At 38.6% G+C, this 18,162-nt stretch overlaps 1 protein-coding gene across 1 annotated transcript; it reads right to left on the reverse strand.

Annotated features, from left to right (window-relative positions):
• Positions 1 to 1,262: 1,262 nt before the first annotated feature.
• slc5a9 (solute carrier family 5 member 9) lies at positions 1,263 to 16,988 on the reverse strand. Its single transcript, XM_034711187.1, is given in 14 exon segments — positions 1,263 to 1,710; positions 2,456 to 2,671; positions 5,462 to 5,630; positions 6,621 to 6,771; positions 9,691 to 9,798; positions 10,140 to 10,275; positions 11,546 to 11,580; positions 11,583 to 11,750; positions 13,109 to 13,189; positions 13,590 to 13,695; positions 13,913 to 14,077; positions 14,428 to 14,532; positions 16,252 to 16,323; positions 16,886 to 16,988. Coding segments are annotated over 14 exon segments (1,845 nt in total). The 5' UTR covers positions 16,904 to 16,988; the 3' UTR covers positions 1,263 to 1,395.
• Between the last annotated feature and the right edge of the window lie 1,174 nt (positions 16,989 to 18,162).

The following is an 18,162-nucleotide window of genomic DNA, read 5'->3' on the forward strand; positions in this document are numbered from 1 at the left end:
TGATAATGAATGATAAATTTGGGCCCTACAACTTTACCACCCCAAATGTCCACATATCTTTAGGACCCCTGTCAGTCATGGGCTCTTAGAATTGCGCTACATTGTCACCAACATACAGCACTAGTCCCACAATACAAACCACACCACCTCAAAAACATGCCCATAATTGCTATTTTTGCAGTAAGGTAAGTAAATCAGCTGCTGGGTCCAAATCTCCAAACACACCCTACACTTTCACAATGATAAACAAACCAATGTGGCTCAAAAATACAGTGATATTAATCCTTAAGGCAGCAATTATAGGATACAAATACCTCCCCACAACCAACCTGTCTGACCTCAACAACAGAGCCATTATACGCAGAGCACGCCCTATAACACTGGACACCCAACACCCCCTCTACTCGGTCTTCACACTGCTCCCATCTGGTCGCAGATACAGATCCCTTAACTGTAGGTGAGCCTGGATTGGCAGAAGCTTTGTCCCGTCGGCCATAGCACTGCTAAACAAAATGCCCATGTAATGTGTCCGGTGTGTATATAAGTGTCCGGTGTGTGTATATGTGGGATGATGTGCAGCATTGTTGTGAGGCTGGGTGGATGTTTATTGTTTATCTGTGATTTATATATGTATTTTTGTACAGACAGTGACAACAAATTAAGGACAAATAAAGATCTATATATCTATCAAATAAATAAGGATTACACTGTCTGTGTAAATTAAATGTTAAATTACTTTTCCTTGGGAATGCAATTTGATTGTTAAATGTCTGCAAAACAAAGGTGGCTGAGGAAAAATATCTCAGATTTTTTTTTTTAGGAATTATTAAGCAATTAAAATATGATAAACTAGTTATAATGTGACTAATAAAATCCCTTTTCATAATTTCAAATAATAGCATGATTAGTTTTAATATGTGCATTTATCTCATGATTCTTTGAAAGGATTATAATAACAGCAATCATTAATCACTCATTTTACTCATGTTGAGGATTCACATATTTTTAACTGGAATCTCAATTTTCTTTATCACATTAGCCTCATGGCCCAGGCTGAAAGCTCCCTACAAGTCAGACAGTCAGACAGACAGACAGACAGACAGATGCACACGGCAAAACTCTTCCCAATGTATTACTCTACATTTAATGCAACCATCTCAAATGATGATGTAAAACATTTTTACCTTGATGCATGCATTGGGGCTGCCAGCCGCTTTGGACCACTGGCTAATCTGGGATTCTGAAACATCTACATAGCCAGCTTGCCTCTGCTCCAGGGTGATTTGTACAACCGCTGGACAAAGTTTTTCATTTAACCAAAACATTTAATCAAAAGTCAGACACAAGTCTAACCTTACTCACGACAAATCATTCATCATTTCTAGAACTTGCATTTCAGACAAAGTACCCCCAGAGAAACACATTGACAGCCAGTAGTATCAGAGCATTCACATTGCAGACACTTCTCCAGAATGGCTCCTCCTGCAGGGAGTTCAGTTCACTGTCCTCAGCCACCAGAGGTACAGAGCCTGTGCTTCCACCAGTCAGACCAAAGACCCAAAGCATTGCTCTTGAACACCATGAGGATTTTGGCAAATGGTTAGAATCAGTACCCAAGTCAAAGCTCACTGTATCAGAAGTAATCTGGGCACTTGTGAGGTCGATCCGTGGCTCCTGGCTATATCTGGACCACCAGGTCAGTCTAAACAGCTAGACAGAACAGAGAGAATTTCGGTGATGTAGTAGTATTGCTTTCACAAAAAAATAGTGAAAGCAGTATGCATGCATTCTTCAACATTTCTTGAGTAACAGCGTTATCCTTGGAAGAAAAAAAATGTGATGCACAGAATAAGCCCTTCCCTAAGTCATGGTTTCAGACGACACTACTTTAACAGTGCAGTAATCATTTTTATAATAAATTAGATGGTCAATATCATTAAGTACATATCATTGCATTCTTTTGACTCCCAAATCACGCACTGGTAAGGATTGCTTTACATCATTAACATGGACTTACAAACTGTTTTGAAATATTAATGGAATTCTAACCATGCAATTAAAAACTATTGGAATTCAGTGATTCATTGGATCTACAAAATGATTTGGCAGCTCTACTTAAAATAATGTTTTAGGGGCTGTCAGTGATCATCATGGTCATTCTTTGAAATTTAACCATGCTGTACATGTAGCATATTAAAAATATAAGGACTGGCCTCTTTTTTATTGTAGTTATGTAATGAATGGTCATTGTCAAAGTCTGTTGTATACAGTTTGTTAGGTTCAAATCATTGTATGGTTCTGCTCTAATTATGTATAATCCCAGCTACATGCTGCTGTAATTCTAGCATGTATGGCACAGTATTAACTCCAGAAAATGTGTTTTTTTTGTTTAGCACTCTGTATTTCCGTTTAAGCATGAGAATACAGATAAACCAATTTTAAGGCATGTACTTACATGTTCTTTAGGTATTGGGGAAGTAGCCAAGCTTATGATAACAATAACAAGGCAGGTGAGAGCCAACAGGATGAGGGCAAAGTACAGGTAGTGGACATCGGCCAGGACAGCAGGACGATGATCGCTCTGACCACAGCGAGGAGAACCATAGGAGAACTCCAGAACCATACGAATTAGTCCCACGACTAGTCCAGTCATCAAACCCCAGAACGCACCCTGAGATAACACACAAAAACACACACATGCAACACAAACTTAGCTGCAGAGACAGGTCGAAACTGGTAGATCTATATTAGTAAAACTGTTTTGCCCTCCACACATAACTGCAAAGAGTAGAGTTATGTAGTTTTCAAGTAGAAATCATAATTACGGATGTGTCTTTTTTTCCTACAAGTGTCTTATTGCTTATTTCTTAATGATAGTAACATCAACATTAAGGTTAAAGCCTCTGGAAATGTAAATGGAATATTTAAAATGCATATAGAATATCAAAATTGAATGTGTAATCAGGCTTCAACAGCAATCTGAGTGAAAATAAACATCCCCAACTATAAAAAATTCTGTTCAAAAACAGCTTACTTTCCAGCTCAGAGCACTTCACAGGACTGTGTGGGCGTGGTAGCTAATTTTTTGATTGACAGGTCAAGAGAGTTCACAGCCTGCATGTTTGAGTCATCTGACTCTGAATCTAAAGACATAAAAACACTCCAGAATCTGACTGATGAGTTACAAAATAATTCAGAATCAGAACTTCTATCATTTATTAGTTTAATCACGTCGTAGTCTTGATGTTCGGGGCTTTATAGTTCGGGAATATTGTTAAAATCTGGGAATAAATTCCTTACCAAAAAAAAATCTTCACCAATGTGTTCATAAAGGTCTCTAATAACAAATATAAAAAAAAGTTAATATCAACTACTGTAGGAAAATCCCTGACAGCTGCTTAAAGTTTGCGTACCTGGAACCTTATTTGTGAAAAGTTGAAAATGTTTAATTCTGCCTTCAGCAGCTTGTGAGGGGTCAATCTAGGGGTTATTCTGGATTCTGAACTGATTGTAAACTTTATTTTGCACAACAAACACTCCTTGTTGGAAAAACGGCCACGCCCACTTTTACACATACATTCAAAAGTATCTCTATTTGTTATTTTAACATCTCGAATACTAGTTACAAAACAATAGTGTCAAAAAACAACAGTCAAATATCTCAGGAGTCTTTGTCTTGGTCTTCTCCAGACTCTACATCATCGTGGGTAGGGTTCTTTGCATGCACTGTCTGTACATCTTCTGCATGCAGAGACACACGTCTACCGATCTTCTTGCAGCTGCATCGCCGGTTGCTGCAGTCCCCATTACAATAACAACTTCGTGAATAAGATGAGCTTCTTTAAGAGCCGCTGGATCTAGTGTTGGAACTAGCTAATCTGGCCCGTTCATCCGTTGTCTCTGGGGTCCTGCATCCAGTCCTGGGTTTGGAAATTGGCATGGAGGCTAATTTGGGCTAATTTTCCCTGGACTAATTAAGACCATGGGGTGCCAGGACCAGCGGAGGCTGGAGTGCAGGAGCACGGCTCTGAGCAGTTTGGGGAAAGTTAGTGAACCTGTCCTGGGGAAATGAGCGGAGTATGTGCAGGACTGCTTTAGCCACTCAGCTGTGGCTCAACTCGACCGTGTCCCAAAGTTTCCCCAAACTCTCTACAGGTAGGGAAATACAAGAATGACAACAAGCTGTCATTTTCACTTGAGGAAGTGCAGCCAGTGACAGCACACACGAGCACAGTGGTGCAAAGAGCAGAGAGACAGCTATACAGACAGATTAAAGGCAACACATGTTTAGCAAACAAGCTAATAGCTAACGCAACACTGAGGGGAGCTGGCTGAGACGTCAGGAGACGGTCTGAGCAGGAGCGGAGAACTTTTGTTGAACATGTGTGCACATGACTCAGTGTTTCATTTCTGATTTGTTTGGTTATTTATTCCGTCATAAATATCCAAGTTAACCCCGCCTTCTTTCTCCTAGTGTTAGAACCAAGCGGCAACCTCCGGTCTCAAACGATGAAGCCCATGTGGAAGTGTTACAAACTGCAATACATCGATAATCCGCTTGAGGCTGGCAGCAGAAACACCAGAAACCACATAGACATGAATGGGAAAAAGACGATCTTTGCAGCATTAATAAACATGTTTACAGCCTGGTTCAAAAAAACGGCTTCGCCCTACGAAGCTAATCTCTCTATCGGCACACACTGTACGGGGGGTGAATTTTTTTCTAACGTGACGGTTCAGAAGATATTAAGATGACGAGTTTTGCCCAAATAAGGACATGACTGACGTGACTCCCAGTCGGGAACACATAGCTGTTGGCGAGGAGGCTCACCCTACGTCACACTTGAGTTGAGTTCCACATTTCCAATATGGCTGCCGCCGTTGATTGGCTTCAAAACAGCTCTCAGGAAACAGATGGGAGTACGTCACGGATACTACTTCCATATTTTATACAGTCTATGGTTAGAACGGTATCAAAAACTTGACTGATATATATCGAAAATGCATTAAAGTTCAGTTCCAATATTTTAATATGTATAATAGTATGTAAATGTGACTATAAATATCATAGGCAGAACATTTTTGTTGATTTGGGTTACCAGAGGCTTTAAGAAAGTTAGGAAATTTGTATATCTAACAGCTGCAATATTAATGCAAATCCTAAAGTATAATTATAACGGTTACTCTATCAAGTACAGTCTGTTTCTTTAGAATTGGTCTGACACCTAACCCCAAGCAGCAATTTCAGGCACTAAAATTTACAGTATAGAAACTGTTAATCTTGCTGCTGAATTTTAGTTTGAAGGTTATAAAGAGACATTAGAATTAATTTCAGTCTGTTTTATAATAGCTAGAAATTATATAATTAAACTCCTCCCAGGGGCTTTAAACTGACCTAAGCCAATCAATCAATCAATCAATCAATCAATCAAGGTTTTGTATTTGTGTGTGTGATACCTACCTGCTCGTTGGCACGCGACCAAAAGATAGCCATCAGAAACACTGCTGTAATAGGTGGAGCTAGAAAGCTGGTCACTGCCTGGATATAATCGAAGAGCTGTCCACTATTGGCTGTTTGGATGACTGGAATCCACAACAGGCTAACACACACCAAAACCAGGATAAACACCCTGTTAAAAAAACACATTAAAAATATAGCTTCAGTTGAGGCCAAAAATTAGAAAGATTTTGTGGAATATGTTCCTGAATATATTACAAACGGTAATGGAAAATAGAATAGTGTTTACACATATATGCATCAATCAATCAATCAATCAATCAATCAATCAATTAATCAATCAATCAATCAATCAATCAATATTTGTTTGGCGCCAAATCACAACAAATGTTATCTCAAGATGCTTTTACAAACATAGCAGGTCTAGACCACTCTATGTCAAATTATGAACAGAGACCCAACACCAAGACAGGATAAGACTCAGTCTCACTCCACCTTAATCCACCATGAGCAGTGCACCTCTGCAGTATTTAGCAAGTTACAGTGGCGAGGAAAAACTTCCTTTTAAAAGGCAGAAACCTCGAGCAGAACCAGACTCATGTTAGACAGACATCTGCCTCGACTGAGTTGGGTCTGGAAAGAGGGATAGAGGAGAATAAGAGACAGAGGGAGCGGTGATAGTGATGAGACGATTCCATGTTTTAAGGTTTTGTTTTTAGATCCATCAATCATGAGTCTGTCGTATAAGTAAATATCTTTATATACTTAAATATCTTAAATAGAAATGTACATTGTTTTTGAGGATGTGAATATTTGTTTACACTTCACCAAGTTTTTGACATTATACTACAGAATCTTGTGTAGTTTTGTTTCAGGATTTTAAGATTAACAATCTTTATGTGGTGTTTGAAGTATTCAGGCAATTAACACTGGAAATGTCATTGTGATGTCAGTGAGTCACGTGGTGAAAAGGGATTTGACTGCAGAGAAGAAGAGAAAATCATTTGGAAAGGTTGTTGTCTTAACAGTCCTTCCTCCTCCATTCATTTTCCTCCAGATTTTTTGCAGGATGTTGATGATCTGTAGCTGCATTCTTATTTGTACAACTTCTGACTGCTGTATTGGCTTACTGCTATGTAAAGGTCAAACTTAACATCCCTACCTTCCAACAATCATGAGTTCTCTCTCTGAAGCTTTAGGTCTGGCTTTATGGTATAGGTCCAATGTAAAAATAGTTGAGCTGCTGTTAAAGATGGAGGTCAGTGATGACATCAGAGCTGCTAACATTACTGCTAGCATCAAACCACGAAGACCTGTATAAACAGAATTTCAGAGGGATGATACATTTAGAAATGATAATGGTCAAAATAAATGTCTTGTGAATATTTTTGTTGTACACATTTATTTGGGTAGGAAAAGCTATAAAAATACAGAACAAAATGTAAAAAAATGGAACCACAAAATATAAATTCTACTACTCTAATAATTCTAATAATAATAACAATAGTAATCTGCATTTGGGCAGGGAAAAACACAGTTATAAAGTATTATTCATGAATAAAATAGAATAAAAAAAAACTTCAGTAAAGGCACCAATCATTTGATATTAATATAAAATAGATAATAATTAAATAAAAATGACACATAAAACCTCTAACAGTAAAGATCAATACTTGATATTAAGCCACTGTATCTGCTCTTAGGATTATATAAAGAGACAATTGAGTTCTTGTGTGCAGTTTCAGACAAGCATACAATAAACTCTGTAACAGGCCTGACTGATCCTTCCTTTCATGACTCTAATCTTGGTGTCACCTAGGGATGCACCGATCCGATCCTGGTATTGGATATCGGCTAAATCGGACTCAAAAAGCTAGATCAGATACCGGTGACAAGGGGGCCGATATATAGTGCCAATCCATATGGCAGATCTGTTCATCTCAGTTCTATGCTGTTCTGTGTTTACAACAGCCATGCACGTCTCCTACGTCATCAGTGCCGGCCGGTCTGTGCATTTCTGCCCGGTGGAGCATGATGGAAGATAACTACAGAGGCTCTGCAGTTTAGGTGCATGCTTCTTTTGCGAACACTCTGCCGGAAACTTGCAACAAGTGCAGCGGTAATGTTTCGACGGATGGCAGTCGCGCTGAAAAATATAATGGGAGCCCAAAGGAGGAAGTTCACATGAGCTGTAGCCTACTGCAAAGAAGCAAGAAACCTATTAATGGATTCAAAGTGTTATAAAGCGGACAGGTTATTGGATTTAATTGTTCCGGATCCTTGAAATTAAGGGATTCCACCCTCTGGTTTAGCACTTGGAACCCAGGTACAGTTCACCATCAAGTCAGAAAAGCCTGAAGTTGCCAAAACATGATTCTATCCTCACATTAAGGAATAGAGATTGTTAAATCAAAACCAGGATCAGATCGGCTAGTATCGGTATCGGCAGATACCAAAGCCCAGGTATGGATATCTGTATCGGGACCTAAAAAGTAGGATCAGCGCATCCGTAGTGTCCCCTCTAGGTATTGTCACTCATTACTCCTGTAACACTAGGGTTCAATGTGGGGTGGTTGGTCACTCTGCAAATAAGGAATGGGAGGATGGATAACTTTCTCAGGAACACTTTAATGTAACCACACTTGATCAACAACAACACTTCCTTGTTACTAACATGTAACAGAACTAACCAAGCTAGAGCAAGATTGACCAAGCTCAAGGTGTGTTATGAAAACCGCATAAGTACATTCAGCATTTTTTGGCGACAATTACAAGATGCTATAAAATTGTTTTAACATGGTCAATATACAAAAATAACTTTTGTAAACATGGGCAAAAAGTCCACTGTATAAATGCTGTAAACATATTTAACTTTAACTCAAAACATGAACTGATTATGAACTGAATTCCCTGTCAAAGCTTACGCACTTTACTTTACTGTCTCTTAATAGGACAACACCCTCCTTAAATGTATTACCTCTCTTTCTTCTTAGCAACATTTCAAGACACTCCTGCTTCCATCTCTTCCAGACTGGAAGGGGCAAAATGAGATATGGTGCCTCTATGTTTTTTGCGATTTTTACTGTACTGATACTGACACAATCCTTCTCAAGCAGAATAAAATATAAAAAATTGACAACATTAACAATATACCTGAAAGCAAACTCACACACAAAGCCAGTTATTAACAGGTAACTGGGGTCACACTTTGCAGCTGATCTTCCTAGATATCATCACTATCATCTCTCTCTCTCTCTCTCTCTCTCTCTCTCTTAATCTCCTCTATCCTATTTTCCAACCCCAACTCAGTCGAGTCTGGTTCTGCTAGAGGTTTCTGCCTGTTAAAAGGAAGTGTTTCCTTGCCGCTGTAACTTGCTAAATCCTGCAAGATGCTCTGCTCATGGTGGATTAAGATGAGGTAAGACTGAGTCCTGTCTGTAAGAGGGGACTGGATCTTATCCTGTCTTGATGTTGGGTCTTTGTTAATAATTTAACATAGAGTATGGTCTAGACCTGCTATGTTTTTAAAAGCGTCTTGAGATAACGTTTGTTGGGATTTACAAATAAAGATTGACTGATTGATATTTTAAAATCAGTCTACACCTCTTGCTGTCATAGATCTACATATAGTATTTATTGATGGCTTATTTGTTATTTGAATTTGAGTTGAACACAAGGTTGTTGTGCTGAAAGAAAGGAGGAGTGCTCAGTGAAGAAACCCACCCCACTACGCCCTCTACTGATAAGTTTAGTAGCCTTTCCCATGGCTCCTCATGTCCCCCAAAGCCTGAGATAGAAAGGACAGGTGGGCAGTGCAAGCCAGCACATCACTGGGGTTATCAAGTGGGCACCTCCCTTCACTGATGTTTCGTTTAGTTAGGCCCACGACACCTTGGAGAGGCTAAGCAGTTAGCTCTGGGGTCCCAGAGGAACCCCCCTCAAGTAGTTCCTGGAACTTCTGTTCAGAAATATATCTTAAGTGAGAACATGAAAAGTCATCTGAAAAAAAGAAAAATGCTCCAAAAGCTAAATTTGCATTCTACCTGCATCCCTTGTGTGTGTGTGTGTGTGTGTGTGTGTGTGCGCGCGTGTGTGTGTGTGTGTGTGTGTGTGTGTGTGTGTGTGTGTGTGTGTGTGTGTGTGTGTGTGTGTGTGCGTGTGTGTGTGCGTGTGTGCGTGCGTGCGTGCGTGCGTGCGTGCGTGCGTGCGTGCGTGCGTGTGGGAAAACTCACCTACTGGCATTAGCTCCACCACCAGTTTAGGGTAGGCAATATTCGAACAACCAACTGATGCTCCACAAACCTTTTGACACACCTCTGGATCTACACATCCTACTTCATCTACATAGACACAGGCAAAGAAAGGAGGGGAAACTTGGTTGGTTGGGATAAGAAAAGAGGAGCATTTACCAAAATGATTGTGAATGATGACTTCATGCCAAAAACACAATAAGCTGTTTCTTAAGATGTTTCTTTGAATCTTCAGATTGTAAAAGCTTTTTAAAGAGGGAAAATTGAAACAAACATTAACAGCGATTTAAAGTATAAATGAGAAAAGATCAATGAATACTCAAGACTATATTCACCTAACACACTAAAGAAGGACTAAGTCTAGTAAGGCAATATACATTTCTTTTTAAATATTGCATTGTATTCTAATGTAAAAAGCCTGACAGACTGACCAGGAAAAAGTGCTCGGCTGATCATGCCCGGCATGACAATGAAGAACATGGGCAGCAGTTTGAGGTAGCCACCCATCACACTGCCTGCTTTTGCATGAGACAAAGACTTGGCTGAAAGGGACCTCTGGACTATAACCTACATACATGCACGCATGCATGCAAACACACAAACACACACATATTGAAAAATACAATACAAATAGTTATGCAGTGATGAGCTGGACCGTGCTAAGTTCAGCCTCTAAGCCCACCCCTGTTTTCCTACAATGAGGGAGACATTCACAATGATTGATGGTTGGAAGTGATTGTCAGCTTGTCTGGTAATGCCAATCCAAACTTTTCCATTTCAAGTTCCATTTCTAGTCACCTTAGTTGTACATTTTTACAATAGCCACATGCAACTTCCTAACAGGGGAAAGGGCCCACCTATTGGCCCTCATTTATCAAACGTGTCTATGACCGAAAAAAGGGTGTAAGACCATTTCCACACAAAGGTCGGCATTTATCAATCTGAACGTGGGCGGAGGATAGGCTCTAATCCCACACCAGTTCTCAGTCCGTGTACGCAAGTTTTCATGTCAGTGTGAAGCGCTGTGCAGCAAAGTAAATCTGTCTGGTGGAGTCTGTGTAAGTTTTTATCAAAGGATTCTTAAATCAAAAGTTTAAACTTCAGCTGGAGTTCAGATTTCATACCCATGCTGATGACTGCTGCAGTGATTTTCATCCAGACGTGGTTTCTCTGACTCCAGTAATGCCTCTTTTCCGGCTGCCAAACTACACAGTTGTATGTCTCTCATTTGTATGTGTTTTTCTTTTCTGCATTTAAATGAAAAATTTTAAAATGTAAACTTGTACGCAGATTATAATGTGAATTTAGCTCAATAAACATAAATGCCAAAAAAAGCATCTCCCCTTTTTATTTTATTTTGTTATTTTAATATTTTTTGTTAACCAACCCCAACATGTTGTGAATGGAATACTGTAAACATTCTGCAGACCATCTTAATCTAACAAGCTTGTGTAATTTTGGTTTGGTGATGTACACTTACAGCCCCCTGTAGTTTGATGTTGGTAGTACAGTCTGTAAATAGTAGATAACACATTTTATGCTAATGTCGGTGTACCTTTCTTTAAGTTATGTACTGTCATTATTATTTTTTATTTACTCGATCATTGTTGTTATTACTTATATATGTATATATTCACTTGTCTATTTGTAATTTTATTCATTTCATTGATTTGTTTTTGTCAGATCGGTTTCTTTGTCGTCATTGTTGATTGTCCTTTGTGTCCTTGTGTTCTGTCAGTTATTGTGTTGTAAAAATGTGAAAAATAATACAAAACTTTGGTCATAAAAATACATGCACACAACATTTATGGACATATGGGACATGTGGTTAAGTTACCTGATCAGTGCACCAGACCCAGGTAGATAAAACAAAAGCCCGAACACCAAACCTGGCCAGGGTATATCCCCTGAAATGGGGTCTCTGAACAAGTGGAAGGCATCACTACGAGGTAGGTGGCAGGTGGTCTTGTCAACCGTCACTGCGGGAACAGCTGTCATATAACGGTCAACGAGGCCTTCGTACCAGCCAACTCTGGCGAATGCTGAGAAAAAGCACGAAACATACACTCACAAACAAAACACACACTTTTTTTATTATTGAACTGTATCTTGCTTTGGTTGATGTGTGTGTGAATGCAAGACAAGAAATCAGATCAGAATCAATAAATATTTATCAGTTATCTCTGCAGTAATTTATCTGTTGTACTAAGTTTTTTTAAATTATAAGAACTGATCAGGGAATGAGTCTAAAGTAGACACTAATTGGCTTCTGTCGACCAAAGGTAGGCAGAGGTATAAAGTGAGCTCATGAGCACAATAAAAGAACTACTGTTGAAGACTACTTGCCTGACACCAATACTGCTTTAATTGTTGTCACAAAATTAAAACATGAAACTCAATGGCATATCGGGATCATAATGAACAATGGTATGGATTTCCATGATAATTATTGTCCATATTATTAGAGTACTTTCACAATTAATTAAACACCATAAATACTGTATTCCTGTGATATAATGAAACCATCTTTTTCTGGCACAGCTCATTTATTGGTCTTATGAATATGGTTTATGGTATAGTGCTTGTCACCATCATTTGGTAAAACTTACTTTACTCCATTAGAAATAATTTTCTCTTTATAAAACAGCTTTATTTTGGTTAATATGCCAACCAATTACCTTTCTGGTCCTCATCACCATTTTCTTTTGCACCGCTAAGCACAATCTGGCATGGTAAGTGATTATCTGTTGTACAGTACATTTCACAGTGCATTGTGGATGCTATGGGTCCACAATATGACGTACAATGACTGTCAGACAAAGCCAAGGCCATCTTAGAGTAATGCCTTAATTAGGTTCATAATCTAGCTATTGTTGGCCACCAAATATAAAGAATCCTTCTGCAGGCTGCTACTGTTTCTCTCTTTGCTTTCAGTGTTGTATGGAAAGACATATGGGGTTGTGTGTGTGTGTGTGTGTGTGTGTGTGTGTGTGTGTGTGTGTGTGTGTGTGTGTGTGTGTGTGTGTGTGTAGGAGATATAAAACTAATTTTCTGGTTGTGTCACTGTGATGGCCTGCTTAAATAATTACAGGAAGGATCAACAGGTATGCTAATATGTTGTCTTCACTTCCTTCTGACCATGAATAAAATATCTGATCATAAAGATTCACATACACTTATATATGCATCTGTTAGTCCAGCTGTGTGCTGCACTTACACAACACACTAATGCAAATGCATGTGGGACTTTAAAATAAATAATCAGACAAGCATGCTTAAATTCATGATGTTGCCAGCATGGTACAAATCCCTTGCCATAGTGTGTATATGTACATGTGTATATATGTATATGTGTATATGTGCAAGTGTGTTTATGCTTGTGTGTGGATTCACATCTTACCAATGAACATCAGTGCAAAGGCTCCCCCAACCATGATCAAAGTCTGGAGAGCATCAGTGTAAATTACTGCTGCCAAACCACCTGCCCACAAATAGATAAATGTTGTTTAGTACATTGTGTTCCAATGTTATAAACAGGCTTCTTTTTCAACAGATTTCAAAAGAGACTTGATTTAGAAATTTGTCTGGAGAGAATCTTTGGATTTATAATCCAAGATGGCCATATGCCAAATAGTACGTTTATTGTGTCTGCATGACAGAGATGTGCCAGAAGTGGATGCATAAATTATATCAAATCATCCACATGTCATCCTGTGTTTAACAATGTTTAATTGCACACAACATCAGTTGTTCTCTGAACCAACAGCAATAAAATGCAACAACTTTTTAATAGGTGCTAATGATTGGAAGATGCAAGCAAGTTTGTGTGTTTGTGTAGGTGTGAGTGTGTAAGTGTTAGTGTGAATGTGTGTGAGATTTACCTGCCACAGTGTAAGCAGCAGTAATGATCAGCAGTACGCCAGTTGATAGATAGATGTCCCAGCCCAAAGACACCTGGATGAACAGTGCCCCTGAAAAAATATCTGTCTGGGTGCACACACACAAACACAAACACAAACACAAACACACACACACACACACACACACACACACACACACACACACACACACACACACAGACACACACACACGCGCACACACACACACACACACACACACACACGCACAGTTTGTATTTTTTTCTTGATTGCATCTCAGTTATAAGTAATCTTTGGCAAAAGAGCCTGTAAAATGTGTGTCTTACTGATATTTTTGTAAAGATGTAGAGTATGAGTGACAAAACAGACATGTATATGCGTATCCTCTGGCCTCCAAAGCGTTTAGCCAAGTATTCAGGCATGGTCACCACACCAGCAGAGATGTAGACCGGGATAAAGATCCATCCCAGAGCCACAAGGACCCACGCTGCCTTCAGCAACACACAGTAAAATTACAGCAACAAATTGTCATCATTGTCTGCAATAGTACGGTTGCTTTTTTCCTTTATTGACAAAAAGAGTATAGTGCGCAAAGAGTTGTCAGCAGTGGTGTCCTCACACACACCCCCCATCCCTCAGAAGTTTTGTAGTTTCAATCTTATTCATTCTTATTAATTCTTATTCATTCTTATTCATTCATTTATTAGTACCCCTGGCTCAGGGGTAGAGCCACCCACATTACCTATTTATTGTGTATGTTTATTCATGCTGTTTTTCTGTGTATAATATAAAAGAAAACTAAGCCTAACCCAAATAAAAAAAGACTGTTTGTGTTTCTTACATTCCATTCAAATCCCCCAACAGCGATGCCTCCAGCTGCTCCGGTTCCTGCCAGGCCAATAAATAAACCACTGCCAACATTACTGGACATCAACGAGGCTCCAATCTATGAACAAATACATACAGCACACAAAAGCAAAAAAAGCTTTTGATTTATTTTTAACAAGATGTGCTTGCCTTAGTTTTTATGCTGACTACATCAAATTACTACGATGGAGAATTAAGAAAAAAATAATTAAGCAAGAATACATTCGTAATGCTACAAAGATAAAGTCATAATGTAACTAGAATTAAGACATAATTTTATGAGTATGAAGTACTAATTACAGGCCATGGTTATTGATTATATGAAGGCTGAATTATCATATAGGAGGATATGAAAACATCAGCCTGCCTGCTTATTAAGCCTAACTAAAGATAAAAATACTCTTGGAAATCAGCATTTGCAAAGAGCTCTTGTGTGCATGTCTGAGTTCATGACTTAAAAACTTGTAGAGGTCCGAAAGTTATAGACTAAACTTCATGCTAAGAAATTGCAAACTGGCTCCTAATAAATGTCTTTTTTCAGAAAAACTGTTCCATAACAGTAACAAGAGGTAGGAGCAGAAAATATAATATTGTGAACAAAATATACAAGACAAAACTACATAGTATGCTGTAAAGTCATGTGGTATATAGATATCAGGGGTGTAACGGTACACAATTTTGAAGCTTTGGTTCGGTACATTTTTGGTACAGTAAGGGGAGGGGAAAAATTGTACTAATAAAATGTATTTTCCTGTATTAGGAACTTGAAGAACTTTTACACACTGTCTAAAGTGCAGCATGGACAATTCAGGCTTGCAGGCCTGCTCAGATTTCTTTTTTTTTTTCCATTTTAAATGAAAATATTTTTTAAGGATTTTTATAAAAAAATAATAGATTAAAACATAGAATCATGCAGAACCCGATCCAAGCACAGAATGTGAGCAGATTTTCCATTTGGTGAGTAAATCTCAGAGGTCTATTTGCCACATAACAGTTAAAGGTGACATATCATTCCCTTATTCAACCATTTAACACAGTCTCCTGTTGTCTAAATGAAACATTCTTGCCATGTGTCAGTCAAAATATTATATAAATCAACTAGGTGGACCAACTCTAAAGAGCCTTTCTCAAAACAGTCCGTTCTGGTGCGTGTCTTTTTAAATCCTTCTCACCCTGCCCCTCTCTTCCGCGAGGTGTGCCAACATGAAACATGACGGTCAGTTCAGAATCTGCTCGCCTTGTAACATCACAAGGCGAGTTATTGTAATTCCGCCTGCCCCCACCAGGTATCACCAACGTCACTTCCGAGCCACACCTTCAGAGCTACCCAAAAGCCTGTGATGGATTTACTTTAATGAGCAGGAACCGCTAGGATGTGAAGAGCTCACATTTACGTGCAGCAGGATGCTGAGTTTATGGTAAGCTTTTTTATGTCCTTCATTTCGGCCAGTTTGGCAGGAGATATTCCATATATAAAAATTGTCAGACATAAGCTCTGAATATCCATATCTGCTTAATAACTTATATTTACCAGCAATAAAACACAAGAAACATTTACACATTAATCCAGAAAATCACATTTAAATTTTAAAATGAATCAATTAATAATTATTGTGAATTATGAAAAGGCTCTTTAGAGCTGGTCCAAAACCTCCTCTGGTGCTTGATCCATATATTATTTTGACTCAAACATGGTAAAGACGTTTCATTTAGACAACAAGAGACTCTATTAAATGGTTGAAAAAGCATATGATATGTGACCTTGAAAACACATCACCAAGACCAGTTTGGTACTTACAGGCCACCAGGTCATTGAACGGCCAGCCAAGAAGTAACCCCTTATGGTGCTGCGATTGGCTCGTACTGCTGACTGTAGGACACAGAGATAGATTCAGTCAGTGATGAACTTCAAACAACAATTCACATGGTATGAAATAAAACACAGTAACATATAATGACTGGAAAGTCTGTGCCGTTTCTGGGTTCACCTTTCTTTCTTTTTTTTTTCACTTTCTTTTTTCTTCTACTTATTTGTAGGACAGACAATACAACCATACGTTTTTAACAGAACTGTTTTCCTTGTATTGCTTAACTAGTGAATGCTTTTGTGAACAAAATGAAAAAGTCAGGAATGTGACAGGAAGTGATCAGGAAATAAATTACTGTATTAAAATAAAATTAATTCTGAAAAAATCTTGGGATTAGTAGTATTATTGATGTTTCCTAAGCTTATTAGAGCTTGTGTCAGGATGTTAACAGGTCATAATCCCATGTGTAATATCTTTTTTAATTGCAAACAAAACCATTTCTCTTTCAAAGCCCTGGATTTAATCAAGTTCATGTCTATTCCAGACGTTACATTTGGACAGATCATGAAGACGTGCATTTCAATTTGCCTGATAGTTATTCTACTGACCAATTTCACATCTTACCCAGATTCCAACCACCATGACAAAGACAAAGTAGACAACAATCACAGCGATGTCAGCAGCCTCCACTTTAAGAATTGTGTTGGAGGGTGCTCCAGTTGTAAACCCGGGGGTACTGCTGCCTGCATGCAGAAAAAAAGAGTAGAACATCACTTCTATAACATTTTTGTCTTTTCACAAACACATACTACTACTACTACTACTACTGCTGCTACTACTACTACTACTACTACAACTACTACCACTACTACTGCTACTACTGCTACTACTACTACTACTACTACTACTACTACTGCTACTTTAATAATAATAATAGTGTAAAAGAGTAACTGTGGCCAGACTGTAGCTGCCACAGACTCTGATTGGAGGTGGCTACACCTGTGTCTGATTGGACTGAAGGGGAAAGGGAAGGGGTGCATCTCAAAGCTCTTAACTTCAGTCTCCTCTCTCCTCTCTCCTAATATTAATGATCAAGTTAGCTTCCCTTTTATATACCAACATATACAATAAATAATCCCTTTTTAAAGATTGTCTCAGTTTATTTATTTTTCCCAATTGTCTTTATAAAATAGCACATCATAATATAAACTTGTCGTTCTCCTAAATGTGAACTTTTATGTGTCCTGTGTGTGACTCTTGATCGTTTTTGCCACATGTACCACAGCCTTGCAACTAAAGGCAGCAAACATATTGCTCAACCACTTTTTCCTTATTATACCCCTCGGCCAAAGTGTCTTCTGAGCAGGCCTTTTTTCTTGCTGAGTTTCAAAAATGAAATGATAATACCTCTGCTGCTTAAAAAAAAACACACACACAAATGGACACACTGAAATAGCAAGTTCTGTAAGAGTTGCTTAATAAGCTGTTTTAACAGGGTTATATATCATTTGTACAGCTGCTTTCCTTTGTATTTCTTTCCCACAGACTTTACTGAAAAACAGTCCCACAGAGAGCCTGTGAGTGTAAGCTAAGTCAAAGAGGGTTCATACCTGTGGTAAAACTGGCAGACATGTTGATTCTGATATTCCAGATCTCGTTGAATTCTTATAGACACTAGGTTCCCGAGCTTTCTTCTGCAACAGAGCACTTGAGACTGCTGATCCTGCTTGTAGTCAACCTGAAGCTTAATTATTAATCTGTTGGTTATTGAGAAGGTCAAACTTCATTGGTTAGCTGCAATCTCTTGGAAAAAAAATGTTAGACAAAAGATAATTGAAAAAGAGGTCACAGGTTTGATACAGGTTGTTGTGTGATTCCTTTTATACTGAGATTAACTGGCT

The sequence above is a fragment of the Notolabrus celidotus genome, chromosome 2, assembly GCF_009762535.1.
Source record: "Notolabrus celidotus isolate fNotCel1 chromosome 2, fNotCel1.pri, whole genome shotgun sequence".
NCBI lineage: Eukaryota > Metazoa > Chordata > Actinopteri > Labriformes > Labridae > Notolabrus > Notolabrus celidotus.